Below are 18,472 nucleotides of genomic sequence, written 5' to 3' on the forward strand. Positions count from 1 at the left end.
GACTTAAATAATTGTATCTAGCACCCTTTTATCCTGAATATGTGGTTGCATCCTTGCATGAAAACATTCAAACATGGCAAAAGGACAATTAAAATAGCTCTCTCTCGGGAAACAGAGCCTAAACCAAGGTATATGAATGAATACAAGCCAACAGTCCCAGCCTTTGCCCCCCCCCCATCCCACCCCCGCTCCTCCAGCTAATAGCATCAATCACAGACCACAAGCCTGGGAGCCATTACACAGCACAAACTTGATGGCAGATAACTATTATACACACACACAGAGAGATCACATACACAGATATTAGTACACACCATCCATATGCATTTCTAGAAACACACACAGTATACACTCTCAACCACACCCTGCCAGTAATGCTAGCGCATTTAAGTGCTCCAAATCAAATGCCCTTGATTTGCTTGACCTATTAGACCGTTTGATGATGTCTCGGGACGTGTGCCATATTTAAATACACAAAATCCTTATTTACTTGACAATCCCTCGACTGCACCAACATATCATTTTAGTGTGAATCATGTACATTTGAAGCACCTAAACTGAAGATCTTTGTAACTAACAGTTTAGTCTCTGACTGGTTTAATCTGTGGTAAGGTAAACAAGCAGAGAGGCGCATGACTCGCATGACTAATGCAAGAAAACACACATCCCTCATTGGAAAGAATCACATATACTGGCTCACACATCAACCACGACATGCATGCACATACAAACATTTCTGCTAGAACATAGGAGGATATCAGGGATAAAACAGTAGGAATCAGGAGTAAGGAATCAGCCTCGGCTGTCAGTTGTAGAGATCTCTCTTACACACACACACACACACACACACTCACCACTGCATTTCCAGTGCATGCATTCTGCTCCACATCCAGAACGGTTGACATGTTTCCACACACGAGACAGTGACAGCTTCAGAGAGGAGACAGGAGGAGATGGGAGGATCCACGAGAGAGACACAGAGTGGCTGAAGGAGGGATGGAGGGGAACGGACAGGGAGAGCAGTAGCTAGGCAGAGATCCAAGAGGGAGGGGAGACAGAGGAGTAGAGAGAGGGAGAGTGAAATAAATGAACAGAGGAGGTATGTTTTGAGAGAGAGGGGGAGAGAGAGAGAGAGAGAGAGGGAGAGAGACTGTTGAGATGCAGATAGAGTGAGGAGAACGAAGTGACTGCGGTTTGCGCTGGGGAGGCAGTGCTTGCTCATGCATACGGCAGCCCTGCTCTGATTGGACGAGGGGAAGTCAGGTGGGCGGGAGGTGGCAGAAGCAGGGATGAAAGGGTGGGGCAGACACAGAGGGCGAGGAAGGGATGATGCTCTCCACTGCACTTTATGATTTGTTTTTGGGTGGGGACAACCAGTTCACAGCTTCAGATTCAACAAGAGAAAAAATGCAGAGATATTTGACCTTGCAAATAAATTTATTCAATAAATTTATTCATGGGAGGGGTTCCCAACTGTTTTTTTTTTGTTTTGTTTTTTTGGGTTGCCTCATGGTAGATTTGATTTGATCAAGTGGGGGTTAAGACCAATAATAAAACGCATAATTGATTATCACATGAAACTATACAAAAATGTCCTTACAATTTAGCAATATTTCTTTTACCTTTGCATAGTTTTGCTCAGTCTCAAGATTTCCCAGGATGAGTACATGTAAACTCACCCATCAATGATAGAGTAAGATACCTTACAGTTTGATTGGACACATGGTTTTTGACGTCAAAGTTAAGTTGAGTGTAACCTTGTTTGGTTTATTGCTTGATTTTCTCCATCATTGCAACCACCGATCGTGACAGCATATGCATTTAGACATGACCCATTTATAGGTTGCGACACGTTAATACCAATACTTTATTGTATAATTACTCAAACGAGCCATCAAATCAGTACAACAACAATAACTAAACCTATTACCAGTGCCCTTGGATTTACAATAATGTTTTTTTCCCCTGTGTTTTCTACCACTGCAATAAATAATCACGGTTGCAGAACACAGTTTGTCCCCAATGAAGGAATTATGACCCAGCAGAGGTGCATTGTGGTATATCATCTGAGCAATCTCTCTACGGATCTTGGGCTCTGATAGGTTATTGATTTGCTTTGGTTCCATTTATCAGTAGATGAGGTTGAAACATTGTTTTTCATTCAGTAAGCCTCTGTGCTGCACCCCAGGGGCCGCCGTAGACAAACACAATCTGAGGAGCAATAGTCAGGGAAAGCTAACACAGCTGGAGCTGAAACACATAAGGCAAAAGAAGTCAGCATTTGTGGATTGGAATAAAGCAATGCGTTTATAAAGGTATGTAGAGTGTTTTATTCCTATCCCTAACCCTACAGTAAGTACATGCTAATTAATATTACTCAGTACTTGTATAATTAAACTGTAACAAGAACACCTAACAATAAAGTGTAACCCATGGTTTTATTACTTATTGATGGACCTGCAGCTTCAGTAATAAATCAGATTGTGTTAGCCACTCTCTCCGTCTCAGTGAGCAGTCCTGCGGAGCGTGCCGTGTGCGAGTGACCTTCAGGCGAACGTGTGCACACCAGAGGGCAAAATGGACAGACACGGCCTTATGAAGGCCTGTCAAGACTGACTAGAAACTTCATAATCAACAAAATATAATTTACATTCGAAACTACTCTGAAACTATCTGAAAATGGACACAGAAAGAGAGAGAGAGAGGTCAATACGATTCTAGGCATTTGGGTTACATTTTTATATTCCTATTTGATGGCGGAGTCTGAGGGGATCAGAGATGAAATCATGCTATAAATGATTATTTTTCTACTGGGCAGCGGTCTTTTGCTTATTTTGAATATTATTTAATACGTTAATGACACTGTATTAAAGGCAAGGATATGACTTTGCCTACTCTGAGCTTCTGGTGCCCTCTACAGGATGAAATGGTCTCTGAATAATGATGAACCTGTCGTGATGACTTGCAGTATTCACACAAGATGCTTCGGCTATTACTATTGGCTAAGAGCAGAAGGAAAAACGGGGTCTCCAAAAGGGGGCTCAGAGAGCTGAATCACCAACTGAGGTCTAAGTATTTTGGCTAACAAAAAAAAAAAACAGCAATAGCACTATTAAGACGAATAATAATAATTATATTAATAATTATACACATAAAAGATGTTGTAAAAATTTTGCAATGCCGTTTAAACATGAACTTCATAATCAAAAACAAGATGTAATCCATTAGTCTGTAATCTGTTCAAACAAACATTTGGGACATAAAAGAAGCTGTAGTTGCAACAACAACAAACAAAAAAAGCCAAAAGAAAAAACAGCCATTTTCTGAAAAGACAAGCAATGAGGTCACAATCTGACTTTTTATTATTTCACCTTAAACCTATAAGACTCTGTAAACCATCTATGCTATAAAAATGGCGATAGACTGTTTCAATTTTATCTTCTGGCTTTTGCACTATATTTTGGATGGCTGTAGAGAGAGAGAGAGAGAGAGAGGTCATTTACACAGAGTAAATGTGTTTTTGTGGTTAAAAATGCGAGAAGCAAGGCAGTGGAATGCATAAAAACAAGGCCTTGCCTTGCCTTGAATGGCCCCTCAGACTGCATTACCTCTCTTCACCAGCAGAGAGCAGTCCCTCCTTAAACCAAAGCCATCTCATGCGAGATGGTCCTCACTGCAGAACATGAAATCCACGGGGAGGAGTCGGATCCAGATCCAACTCCTCCCACCTTACATATACCTAAACCTACCCATCTCCACCCCCTGATCCCTAAACCCACCCCTAAACCTACCAATCTCAAACCCTTATATCTGGATCCAACTCCACCCCCCGGATCTCGTGTACTGCATTGAGGTGCTACTGTCTCATGCACATCTAGGTGTTCTGCAGCACTCAATGCTACTGTGTGATTGGATTGGCTGGCTCGGTGTCGGCCCATCATCTGACTAACACTTAATGTGTGCGAGCTAGTGTATGGAGGCTTGCTGAGTAAGGAATACTAAAGCCACTATATAATGTAGACCAGGTCATGCTGGAGTCTGAGCATGCTCACTTCAACAGCTGCAGGCGCTAGGCTATATTTAGCTCATCTGAGACCCCTGCACTGAAAGAGGAGAATGTAATCCACGACGATGTATTTCCGTTTCCTCATTGCAACAGAGGAATTAAAAAACCCAATCAGATATGAATTTGTAAATGATGCATACATCTATATTTCAAGATATCAACCACCATCATTATCAACTTTCAATAGAATGGATAATGATCAATGTGGATAATTATGATATGCTTTACAGGATGCATTAAGTTCTTGAGGACCTTCTTGAGTTAGAACTACAACATTGTCTTGTTTTCTTTAAAATTGACTTGTTTCAATTAAACAAAATCAGTCGATGGCTGTCAGAGCTGATTCGAAAGAATCCTGGTGTGACAAAGTTTCAACAAAAACACAGTATCATGAAAGCACATATTCATATCCTCCAGTGAGTCTTATTTCAACACCAAAATAGTATGCATTTCCCAAAATAACACCTTTGATATTAAAATATGAAGGTTGAACAGCCTAAAATATCCTTATCCCACCACTTGTCTGTTTTTGCACACAAACCAGTGAGAGCATCTAAGAGATTAAACTGACTTTTATCTCATCCACTAATGAAATAAATGTAAGATAAGATTCTTACCTGACAGTCGAAGTCTTGGAAGTTCTGAGAGTTCTGTAGGAAAAAGAGATGATATGTGATTATTCCTTACTCATTGAGGTGCATAAAAAATGTCTAACAATGTTAAATGTTGATCATATTATCAATTATTCTCTCCCAGCCACTGCTGCTCTTTATATTGACACCACTAGATGGAGTGAGAGGTCAGTGAGTCTCTCCAGTTCACGCATTTACCCTGATTTCACAGACAAGACTTAAGCCTAGTCCCAGACTAAAATGCATGTTTGAGCTGTTTTAACTGAAAGCAACTTGCATTAGTGCCATTGTTTTGTCTCAAGATGCACACAAGAAATGTTTTTTTTTTTTTTTTAAATGCACATTTATAAAAGCTGCTTAAATGTTCTAATTGAACTAAAGTCTAATCCTGGCTTAATCTAAGCCCTGTTTGTGAAACCAGGCCATAAATAAAGAAAAAATACAATTATGTCATAATTAACTCACCATCATGTCTTTTTAAACCCCTCTATGCTGATTTTTTTTTTTTTTCAGTGGAACACAAAAGTAGAAAATTAAGGTGTATGGATGATTTTTATGACACTTATATGATACATTTTTGGTGTTTTATGGAACTTGACAGCCGGGGGTCAATTCTTTGTATTTCAAAGGAAAAAACTAATAACACCGACCTGCAAGTGTAATGAAAATAATTCTAATAAACTATAAATGTGTGTAAACGTTATGTGAAAAATATTATACAATTATAAATATTACTATCTTTTTTCTACCCACCCCATTTGTGTTTTGTTAAAAACCCGAAGGAAAACTATTGCTGTCAATACACATAAAACAATGAAATTATTTTCAACCAGCATTGTCAAATTGGATATATTTTAGCTTAGTTTATTATAAAAAATTTTTAACCCTATGGCTGCTCTATGGTTTAGCCCATTCATTAGTTTAAAGTGAGAGAAGGACCGCCCATACAACATTTGTCCCTTGCCTCTCGCGTTTTACTGGTGGCCTCGCTCAGCACTAATGGGTGTATGACATTTACATTTCTATTTTTAGAAATATAATTTTTGATATGGATGCTGTGTGGCAAAAACTAATAGCAAGATTTAACTGTCAAACCCTGGGATGCCATTATGAAAATTTCTGCCAATAAGGGCAGCAGGAAGAAAAAAAATGATTCTGGAATGGATTGAAAATATCTTTAATTGTGCATACTTTTTTGCCACCTCAACCCCATTCCCATCCTTTAAATTCCATTATTTTTCTCTTGCTTAAACCATTTCACTACTATTCCACCCCATCCGTCCCTTTTCCATCTCCATTTGTTTTCACTTGCTCCATGCTCTCACATGAATTATTCAGTTTGATGAAGTAAAGAAAAACGCAGAGGTAGAGAGGAACTTTGCCTCAGCTACAGGAAAACACAGATCTCTAACACGAGGAGCCGTGGAGGAAAGACGTGCGTGAGAGTGTGGCACAGATGTGTAATGCTTGAGTCGTGAGACGTGGCATGTGCGCGTGAGCATCACAATGCATTACAGAGAGAAAAGAGGTATGAGCTCTGCTGTGTCTATAGAGGCTTTATATTGTGTTAGATCTTCCTCCTCATACATTTATGTGCATATATATCAGCAACGGCTCAAAGTCTGGCTGCTGATTTAAACTATACATCTTGCTGACTTACAAGATTTATAACAAATGATTTTGTAAAAGTTTTGTAAAAATAGAGAGAATGACTTTAGGATTGGGTTGGAAATTCTAAACCAAAAAATTGTGATGAGTTGGAGCTGTATCATTTCCAGCTATTATTACTTTTTGATTCAGTTTGAGTGTCGGTTTGCTAAAGAGATACTGAGTTACTCTGTGGCGATGTGTGTTGCAGTAGCGCAGTCATATCTGGCTACCGGGAGCCGGTAAAACACACTCTCACACGCTTACTTTTTACCATTTTGAGAGGAGTAAAATGTACATATGTGGCTTCAACAACCAGATGCATTTACACCTGTCCGGTTTCGTCTGGAATGAGTCTCAAACCATCTCCTGAAGTGGACTGAGTGACCGGATTTAAATCGATATCGAATCGAAACCGTTTCAGAGGGCCTTTACACGTGGTCTTTTCACGATCATTTGATGGCTTTACTATCATTTTACTATTGGCTTTACTATTATTCAAAAATGTATAATTTTTTTAAAATAATAATAATAAAAGTTACAAAAAAATAATAAATAGAACTAATTGTAGGTGTATCAAACCTAGGGTCTATAAAAACGGTATGTACACAAGACAGAAGATGTGTTAGTCGTGCAAAACTGACAGAGGTATCACTTGTAAAAGATATAGTTATATCTTGTTTATGATTGTGTATACAGTAGACGGGCATACTAGTGTGTGTGTGTGTGTGTGTGTGAGAGATGGATGTTTCTGATATGTTTATCTCACCTTGTAGGTCAGCAGAGGCTTGATCTCGGTCAGCTGAACATCTTGCAACTCATCCATCTCTGTATCTGTCTGTACTACAAAAAGAAGAAGAAAAAAGCACATTCATGAAACACAATACATGACCAACACTATTTCTTATTAATGTAAATAAAAAACAATGTGCACTGCACACTATCTGTTTCAGTTGAACCTAATCTAGTCTAATAAAGCCCAGCATTGCCAGACAAATCTAACGTTGCGTCACATTTGCAGCAGACCTCACCTGAGTCAACACAGAGCTTTGTATTGAATTTCTGTTAATAAAACACGCTTTGCGATGTACTTAGTAGAGTTCTAATAATTTCCACCCTTGTAATCAAGCGCAAGTGTAGTCACCCTTTTTATTTTAATTAACCTGGCAGACCTGAGATTGGGTATCAGCCCACAACAGCCTTTAGTTACACACTCTCGGTAAACAGTAATAAAAGCTGCGAGCCGAAGGGAATGTCTCTACAATTAAATTTGCTCTTTTCCGTTGCCTTGGGAACTGGGATGTTTTGATGTAAGTGTAGAGTCTGCTTGCTAGTTAATATATAAATGTTGCATGATTCTGGTCTGCGATTAACATTCTGAAGGCTAAGTTTTATGAAAGGATCAGTTTTTAAAATTATTCTTCCAGTATAATCACTTCCTGTATTCATTACAAGGACTGAGACAGGAACGTTCACACAAATTGTTTTTTATTTGCGTCACTTCTGTTTGATTGCTGCTAATGAGTGACTATGCAAATGAAGCCCCACCTTATGTTTTTTTCAAACTCTATTCAAGGTGAGACCTACAGAAATATGATGCATGATCAAACAAACCTAGATGCAACAAAAATGTGACATTCGGTGTGAATGATGTGCCTATTGAGATCTGCTGAGATCATGCTGTAAGGCGGAATGACATGCTGACGTGGCTTAACCCACTTCCACTAGCCTCATCTGTCTATCGTCACAGTTCTGACCTTCCTGACCTTGGGATGGGTCCAAACGTGACTGGCTGCTTTAATTGTAACACCGTCAACGGACTGATGGACCACCACCATCAGATGAGCCATCGGTTTTAAAACATTTTAATCAAGAATTTTGGTTAGAATTGATAAGAATACACTGCCGCTTTAAAAGTTGATCAAAAATACAGTTAAGAAACAGTAATGTGAAAAATTACACTTTAAAAAAACTGTTTTCACAGAATTTTTTTTGATCCTTAGGAAATCATTCTAATATGCTGATTTGTTGTTCCAGAAACTTTTCTTAATATTATTAATGTTGAGAAAACAGTTGTGTTGCTTAGTATTTTTGTGGAAACCATCATTTTTTTCAGGATTCTTTGATGAATAGAAAGTAGGGGTTGCACAGACTAGCTGACTTAGCCATGACGCTTTAAGGTTGACATCGACTCGTCGCTGATCATGGCCTATAGAGGGCGCAACAGGATAAGAAATCTTTATAGTCCACATTTACGCTCAATTTCCAAATAGTTAAAATGACAAATAAATGCATACTCTGAGGGCGCTCCACAAAACATGTTTGATTATATCACCTAGATGCTCAAAATTGGGAGAATGCATGTTTTAAACAGCTTATTGTAGACGTAAGTTTACAACGCTGTTCTAAACTAATGAGCTGCTGCATTGTAACGCACAAACATAGCTCACACATTACGCGCAGATGCACAGAATCATTCAGTAGCACATAAATGTACTGTCAACAATGATCTGTGATTTATCAATAAAATCGCTTAGAAACTGAAAAGTTCTAGCACACATTTCTTAGTAACTAAAACCCACAGCGTCACTTAGGGGTGGGCAAAAAAATCGATTCACATATGAATCGCGATTCAAACGTTACCGATTTAAAATCGATTCATAGAATTCCAAAAATCGATTCTTTTTTTTTTTTTTTTTTTTTTTTTTAAATATACATTTTTTGGTATTGTCCTGAAATGAGTTTAGCTTGCCATTCCTGCACACTCTTGTCATTGCCAAAAGAAGAAGTGCAGCAGAAGCGAAGCGGAGCAGAAGGAAGGCTGGCTGGCTGGCTTTGTGGCGTGTCTGGTTTTATTTCGGCTCCCATGTTAACAGGTTAGAGCTTGCACACAGCCTGCGTGACACGCGCGTCTCAGGTGTGGCCCGAGTCGTGCGGAAAACGTGTACATGCTAGAAATAGAACCAACGCCTATTTTTCTCGCGACACGCAAGCGTGTTGGAAGCGTTTCCAGGCAAAATAGAATGTTTATATGTCATTTTGACACGAATATTCATATTAATAAATGACATTTTGATGTTTGAAAGTCTAGGTTTTGACATAAATGCAGATATAATGTAGGCTTATTGTATTTTTTTTTATTTTTTTTTTAAATTGCACCTGTCAATACAGAACGAAATATTCTGTAGCCTATTTTGCCGTCAATAGCCTACTCCTTAAACTACATTTAGCAGTGTTGTTTGTTTAATCTGACTACAGCACTTTAAAGCTAAATGTAAAAAAAATAAAAATAAAAAAAAAATTTAAGTTTTAATTTAAACTTGAATTAAATGTATTCGAAAGCTGGCCAAAGCTTGGCACTTTGCACTGTTTAGTTGCAAAAGTTTTTATGAAGACAAAGTAATATCAAACTTCATTTAATTTGTTATTTATTTTCTTTTAAATTGTATGTCTACTGCAATCACACAGGAAAAAGTCAACTACATTTACATACTGTGAATCGTTTTTTGAATCGAGAATCGTTTTTGAATCGAAAATCGATTTTGAATCGAATCTTGAGACTAAAAATCGGTATCGAATCGAATCGTGAAATTTTCTGAATCGTGCACCCCTAGCGTCACTATTAGAGAGACACACCACCAGGTAGAATTAATTCACACGCAATCGCTTTCTTACTAATACATTCATATAAATGTAATCTTTACTGTGCTACTTTATCTGTATCTGATTTAGAACGAGCAGAAATCTGTGACAAATATAATGACCCAAAGACGAAAGAACTGATAAAAATAAGCTGTTATGTAGGAGCAATAGTCATATGCCATAGCTGTGCACAAGGCAACCCGCGTTCAAGTCACAACTCGTGGTTCAGGCTTATTTGTTCATTAATGACGTCATCAGCGACTAGTCGACGTCAACTTTCATCACATAAATTTCGACTTTAAAAATCTGAAGTCGTTTAACCCCTAATAGAAAGCTTTTGTAACATTATAAATGTCTTTACCATCTCTTTTGATAAAATGAATGCGTTACTGCTGAATAATAGAAAGGACCCCAAACTTTTGTACTGTAGTGTATATAGGTGGAATATATATATTTTACACACTGTAACAGTTTTCAAAACCATTTTTGCCTTGTACAATAATGAGCAAAATGCAGTTAAATTTTTGTTAAGTTGTTTAGCAGCTTCCCTTATGTCAGTGCAGTGCCTTTCATCAATGAAATAGCAGAGCAGCATGAAATTAAACTTCCATTACATAAAAAGCGAGAAAACTACTAGCACACATTAAGATTTGAAAGCTTAGGAGGTGGAAATCTCCTCCGCAATCCCAGCAACAAATCCGGATGAAGGGCATTAAATAATATTTAGACAAGAAGTGAGTGACACAAAAAGAAAACAACAAATGTTCAGCATGCCAAAGATTTCCAAGATTCTTCTGCGCATGGTCCACGAATCTGGACAGAGGGCAAAGGTCAAACTGCCATCATGGCCACTGATTGTAATCCCAAGATTGATCTGAAAGGCTCCGGCTGGAATTATAGGGCAGATTCATATACTTTTTTTTTTTTTTTTTTTTTTTTACATACTGCCAAGATCAGTGTCAAGATTTCATATCAACAAGATTTGACTTGCTTCATTAACCCGAGTTAACTTTCTCACCAAAACTATCAACCGCAATCAATGTCATTTTCAGTTTCCGCCCACTCTAGTTGTGCATTCAGTGAAGTGTAAAACTGTTGCCATAGAGACAAAAGGGCTGATGTTTATTTTCAGAGTGGGCTCCCCAAGGGACGGGAAGGAGTAATGAAGACTCAGAAAGCTGAGACTCACAGACACCCATAGTTCCGTATATTATATTTCTCACATCAAATCAGGGCTTTTTCTGAGTATAGACGAAAAATCTACTTTAGGTAAAACCTACAGCAAAACAAACCCTGATTCACCAGCATCTTCCCATGTGTATTGCATAACTGAGGACTGTGCTGTCCGAAGAAATGTGACTCATGTAAAAACACTTCCCAGGGTTCCAGCCTCATATTTCAGAGATTTTCAGTGAAAATGTGTATCTACACAGCTGCGAAAAGAAAATAGCAGAAAAAAATTATCAGAGCTAGCAGTCACATGACAACGTTACTATAGGGCATTGCTGAATCTATTTCACAGATAACTGTCTACAAATATCAACTTTCAGCCCTAACAAGCCCCTCCAAACACCCTGTTAATCAGTCACATGTGGGTAAAGAGGCCTTCTAGCCCACACACACACACACACACACACACACACACACACACACACACACACACACGCACGCACGCACACACGTTTGTTTCACTATATTAGCGAGGATATTGCATAAACTTCCATCGATTTTATATTAGGTTAATATTCTCTTTGGCCTATCCCAACCCCTCACCTAAACACAATCCTCACAAAATGTGCAAAACACTAGATTTAAATAAAAACACATTTTGGCCGATTTAGACTTTTTAACTAGTGAGGATCAGTAAAATGTCCTCACTACTCGGTTGTTGTCAAAATATTTCACTATTTACGTGAGGATATTTGGCCAAACCTGTACAGACACACACACACAGTGTGTTGTCCTTGCACAGATAGTGATTTGATCAGGCCTGTTCCAGGGAGGACTTCTGTAAATTGTCTCCACACATTTAGTTAAAGGTACAATATGCAAGAATTTTTGCCGCTAGAGGGCGCTACATTCCAAACAACAACAACGGCGTAGCTTGATGACGATGTGAAGGAGCGTGGAATGATGGGAACTGTCGTTTTAAACTCCACCGTGGATGTAAATCAGTCAGACGGGAATCGAAAAATCATGTTCATGGATGATGAGGCTAAGTTCTATTTTTATAAATGTTGCGTTTAATGACATGCTTTTTGTGGCGAGGGGGGCGTGGTTCAGCGCGGTCTGTGATGGGAGAGAAAAGAGACGAGCAAGTAGGTCAAGTGCAAATGCACCTGTGTCTTATTGCAGTGATCGGCGTGGAGAGACCGCTTATAAGCCGTGCTGGAACGAGAGAGAGACTGGGAGAAAATTGGACGCAGAGGAAGAGAACCGGTGGATCCGAGCTCTCATTTTTGAACTGTTTTGTGCCGTCGCGGTTGCCACGGTGAATGCGCGTTGTGCGCGGCTTTTGTTTGTTTTGCTTTATTTTAATAAAGTACGAGTCCCAGTCACGACGATCCCTGTCTTCTTCCTTCCTGACTCTTAAACCTCATCACACTTTTATTTCATTAAAATGAATTAACCGCAAGAAAAGTAAGGTTTAATACTTCATAGATGTTACTGTATTTGTTGAATTCATTGTTGTGATAACGCTGCGCAGTTTTACATGTTCTAAACAATTGTTGTAAAAGTACATTCGAACATGCCCACATCATTTGCCAAAATACTGATTAATCTTTATGTATAACACATGCTATGTTTATTTACATGGCCATAAACACCAGACGTGATAAACAATGTCAATAAACTAAACAGAAATCTAAAGCAATAATACTTCCCTTACATACCGAATGCTACATTAGGAAATATAAAATTAAGCATAACGTTACTTTGTCGACAGAACCAGCTGCAATCGGTAAAGAATAATTATGTTCCATAACGACTGCAAGAAACAAGCTACGTGTGTTGCTTGATAGACGCTACAACTACAACTTCCGCATTTGTCCAGGACTCCACGCAGTACGAGCGGAAACCGAGGGTAACGCGGATATGACGCAATTGACTGGCGACTCCCAGCTCCCCCCAGCTCTAACGCCCCGTTTCCTTGGTTAAAATCGCAATTTTCTCACGATTTAAAAATAGTTGGAAACATTTGGGATATTGTAAGTAATCAACTTAACAAAATATATAACACTGGCCTTGAGATTTTGGGATATTTTAATGCAAAATTCTTACATATTGTACCTTTAATCACAGACTAAGCGAAATAAAGAGTATAGCGTGATAGAATAAATAATAACTTATTTCAATATCGTGATAATACCGTACCGTGATGAAAGCTTCAATGATTATCGCAACATGAAAATTTGATACCATCACATGCCCAGTCCTCATTACTGATTTTCAGCTATATTTATAGTTGATTATTAACCACTTGCTGTTTGTAACAGAACTCAAATCATGAAGTAACATCGGCAGCACATGCTCCATTAATTTTTGTGACAATTCAACCTCTTTTTACGTGGAAGGTCATTGTTCCTGTTCTCAGGAATCCACCAAAGACCACTTACATGCATTCTCATGTGTTAAATTTCAACCAGTCCAAATAACTTCCTCTGAATCCCCGGCTCTTTACTGGGAGAGTGGGAAGTGGTTTGCAGGGAAGTTGAGAGACACGACCTATGACTAGGGTCAGAATGGAAGTGCACTAGGTACAGCATACTGTGCAGTGCACACTCAATAATGCCTACTAGATCTGAAATATTGTCAAATACTTCACAACATGCCATGACAAATGTTTCAAAGCATGATGCAGTGTTGTTGCGGTAATGTCATGTTTATTAATGAAGTACACGTGTATTATGGGTTCAATATGGATTTAGTATATTTATCATTTCCATTTAATCTTTCATTTTATTATTCATTTATTAATTAGGCTAGTTTATCATATATTATTAATATCATTTAATATTATTTACTAAAGGCATTCTATACCCCTCCAATATGGCATTTTTAGATAGATTAATACAATATATAGTGCTTTCTAATTATAAATATTAGACAATGTTTAATTTAATAAATGGCATTATCTGAGTACATATATATGGTTATTTTGCATTTTTTATATAATTTTGTATAGCAACATCTTAACTTTTGGCACTCAAACCAAAAAATAACGACACAAACATGTTAGAAATCATACCTGAAAAAAGTGTTACATCTTACTTAAAGCCTTTATAGGGGTATTCATTATGTATAACGCCTTATATATTTTCATAACTAATTGCAACCAAAGTTAAAATGCATTATAATATTTGCAGATTCTTTGTTACATCTAAAATTGGTTGTTGTATTTTAATACATTATACCTTCTAAAGGTGTGCTCAATTAATAGATAAGTATAATGTATTATAACAGTGGTTATAGAGACCATTCAATGCATAATAAAGTGCATTACAAGGCATAATTAATGCAATAAAAATACTTTCATAATGCATAATATATAAAGGCTTTAAGTAAAGTGTTAACAAAAATGAAGAAAGAAAAAAAACACCAAGCACTTCAAATGTCAACAAATAAAAATAATAAAAATATCATAAGATTAAAGATGAAACCCTCTTTATAATAATACAAAAAAATCATATTAGCATACATAAAATGCATAAAGATTGAAATAAAAAATGTACTCTATGTATTATGTTAAAAGAATACATGATGCATAGACAGCTTCAGAAAAGTCACTGGTAGAATGTTTGTTCCCTCTCACCTTTTTCTGCCTGCTTTTGTCTCCATCTCTGTGGCTCCCTCTATCACTAACTGAATTAAGGGAAACCCCTGGTCTAAGCAGTTGTGTGCGTGATAGGGTGACTCACACACTCCGTTATAAAGCTCTTGTGGTGGCAGAGAGCGGCCGATGCACTAAACTCTCTGCCAAAAAAGGAGTTCCATCTCTTTCTCTTTTCATACACTAAGGGATGAGGGACACCCTGCATGCTGACGCAAACTGTCACAGACTCACAGCATCGCATCCATCATACTTCGGCTTTTTCCTTATACATTAAGCCACTTCCTTGCTGTCATTTCTGAAGAAACAAGGACTTGCATACACACAAGGGTATATGAGGATACTTGTCTGCCTTTAAGTGTTCTCAGAAATCTCTCTTATGCACACATACAATCACATACAATCTTTTTCATATACTGTATAATGCAGACTATAGCGAAAACCCTTCTTAGAGTTCCCAGAATGCTTTGAACGGAGTGCATTATTCCTGAAGGGTCACAATGTTTCGCCTTATTAGAAGAGAAAGCCACTCACTGTATTGATTTAAAGCTTACTATTTGTTGGCATCATCAGTAAAAGCATCTTATGTCCTCCAAGACATTCACTTATGCCTCCCACACACACTATGCTTTTGGTGCGGACCCGAGCCTGTTTGACATTAGAGCTCGGTTCACTTGATTGGTGTTAAAAAGGGTACATGGGGTTCTGTTTTTGTGAACTTCAGTACATTTCACAACTAAAAAGAGTTTGAAAGTCCGTCCTAACTCCCAGAAGTGAACCACTATTGATGATGTATAATTAGGGATGCACGTATTTTTTAAGTGCAGGCCAATACTGATCATTATTTTCAGATTATGGCAAAAAACGATAAATGACAGATGTTAGACTATTTTCTCAAATTAAATAAAACACAAAAAAAGATTTAAAGGTGCATTCACACCAGTGGCGTCAATTCACCAAAAGCAAACTGGTATGGCAGACTCTGATAACGTGATCAAATCTTACTCCCTCGACGTGACAGTTCCACACATTGGCCCTCATTTATCAATCTTGCGTAGAAACGGGCGTATATGTTGGCGTAAGATTATGCTTACACTCCTCTCACCGCCTGATTTATGAAGCTGTGCGTACCTTTGAAATCCAGGTGTACGCAATACCTGACCTTGATAAATGCCGCGGCTGAAAACGATCGTCATTAGAATAACACGCCCCTATATATTCAAGTCTCCGCTTCCCCCACGCCCTCATTTTACGCCATGGACACACGGAAGACGGCAAAGAAGAGAAACTTCTTTGAGAAAGAGAAAGCGAAACCAGGGAAGTGGAAAGAAACAAAATTGATTTCTAGATTTTTATTATTAATGACGCTTATTGTTATTTAGAAGAAGAATGTCGTTATTATTATTATTTGTATTATTATTATTTAAAAGAAGAATGTCATTTTTATTATTTTGTCAGTCTGAATTATTTTTTTGGTCATTGAAAGCCTTTCATTACTAAACCCAGTCCGTGCGCACCTGCCGGGCCTAACCCTGGCCTAACCATCGTTTCAAAGAATAGTACGACGGCGAGCGCGTCGAGAATAAACGCCTCGTCCGTTTGGGGAGGTGCGCGCGCAGTCTGCGGAGACTCGCGCTGCGGAGCCAGGCGAAAGTATAAACAAGGCTTGAAACGTCAGGTAAAGCGCACAGGCTCGCAACTGAAGGAATACATATGCCTACAAATCAAATGCTTTGGTAAAGTCACACAAATTAAACACTGAAGTCCATGTTGCACAAAAATAAACACTGAAGTTTATAATTACGATGTTGTTGTTTTTTTACAGTGGGTCATAATATATCATATCTTTTAGTTTGTCAGTGCGTTTTGTGGTGTTAGGAATTGTTTTTCTGCGCATTCCCGCACTCAAAACGTGCGTACACCACCTCCTGAGCTGGCGTAGGATTTGAGCGTGCCGTACGCCAATGTTCATATTGATAAATCTCAAAGTCACCGTGGTTTTGGGTGTACGCCAGGTGTACGCTGGAAATTTGGTGTACGCACTTTTGATAAATGAGGGCCAATGTCTTTCATCACCGACCCTAAACATGCCGCTGCTGCAGCCATCCTCACATATCACAACAAGCACATCTACACATACTGAAGCCATTAGACAAATTGAAATGCATAAAAACTGAAATTCATGCAAACCGATAGCGGAGACAAAAACGAACCAACCTTAAAACTGCACCAACCTTAAAATACGACAAGTGTGTGTGGTGCGTCCAAAGATGAATCAGATATTAAATCATAACCCAGCAAATTAGACAGTTGTAGACCACTGTTATGAGAACAAATTTTCAAGGACTTTTTCCAGCACTTCAAAGCTCAAAAGTCTGCTTTTTTAATTTTTATTTAAATGTTAGTATTAATGTGATGACCAAAAATATTTTTTGTTCATTCTTCAAAGATTGTCCTCATTTGTACTGTAGATTTTTTTTTTTTTTTTTAAAGACATTAAATTACATTATAACCAGTAGATGGCGACAGAGGAGCACTAATTGGTTAAAGGGATAGTTCACTTTGAAATTAAATTTTGGTATGTTTTAGCTTACCTCAAGGGCATCCAAGATTTGTAGGTGTCTTTTTTTCCGTAGTAGTTTCAATTTAGATATTTTTATCAAATTCTTGTCTGTCAGTCATATAATGCGGGCGGGTATAGATATATACAATAGAAGTCGCCTTATGCGACATCTAGTGTATATATCTATACCCGCCCGCGCTCTCAGATCACTTGGACATGGCTGTGTATAAGAGGTAAAAACGATATAAATACTGTTCGTTTTCTCACACAAACCGCTCGTTTCGTGTCTTGGGCCATCAATGTGTACTTACGATGGGGAATTGTTTAATTTGGACGATGGGGAATTGTTTTAATTTGGACTCTGTGCATGCTCTTTGAGACAGTGACCATAGACCTGCATTATATGACTGACAGACAAGAACGGTTTGACCTAAAAATATCAAAATTGAAACTACTGCGGAAAAAAAGACACCTACATCTTGGATGCCCTTGAGGTAAGCTAAAACATACCAAAATTTAATTTCAAAGTGAACTATCCCTTTAATTAGCCATTTCCATTCCATAATATAGTTTTTTTCTCACACGTTTTGGTTTTGAATTTATTTTTAGACATTATTATTTAAAAATCAATTTTCTGTCACTTTTTGTACTAAATTATGTTGGAAAAGTCACAAAGTCTTATGAAAAACAAAAACCTTTCTTCAAATTGAGAATGAAATTACACGGAGTAAAGATCTCTTCCTTTATAATCACTGAAGCTGTCAATCAGTTCAGTGCAAACTCATTGAGTGGTGAATTAATCTTTTATTTACATTATGTCTCCGCTTTGTTTGTTATAACGAGAGGATTAGTGCATGTGCATAACTTTGTAAACTTGAGCTAAAGAAAAACTATTACAGCGTTTTAAGAGTTACTGAGCGGATTCTCACTACCAGTAACTTAAACACCACTTACTGGTCATTATTTTCAACAGAAATACCTGTGATTGGCTACAACACTACAATTCACTCAATGCTGCAAAATCACGTTGTAAATACCTCATCTGTTGAACCGCTGAAGCACCGCTGTTGAACATGACATGAATATAACAA

General features: G+C 37.9%; 1 protein-coding gene across 4 annotated transcripts in view; it reads right to left on the reverse strand.

The window, feature by feature from the left end:
• ndrg3a (ndrg family member 3a) overlaps nucleotides 1-18,472 on the reverse strand; it is a 34,951-nt gene that overhangs the window by 11,165 nt on the left and 5,314 nt on the right. For 2 of the 4 annotated variants that reach the window (XM_082156340.1, XM_082156342.1), the window contains exons 2-3: nucleotides 7,115-7,188; nucleotides 4,684-4,716 (exon numbers count right to left, since the gene is read on the reverse strand). In XM_082156340.1, the coding sequence (XP_082012466.1) occupies nucleotides 4,684-4,716; nucleotides 7,115-7,171 (90 nt within the window). In that variant the 5' untranslated portion in view covers nucleotides 7,172-7,188. Of the gene's footprint in view, nucleotides 1-854; nucleotides 1,186-4,683; nucleotides 4,717-7,114; nucleotides 7,189-18,472 lie in introns of those variants that run through there. The other 2 variants (XM_082156339.1, XM_082156341.1) reach the window with 2 other exon arrangements.

The sequence above is a fragment of the Leuciscus leuciscus genome, assembly GCF_965113295.1.
Source record: "Leuciscus leuciscus genome assembly, chromosome: 23".
Classification (NCBI taxonomy): domain Eukaryota; kingdom Metazoa; phylum Chordata; class Actinopteri; order Cypriniformes; family Leuciscidae; genus Leuciscus; species Leuciscus leuciscus.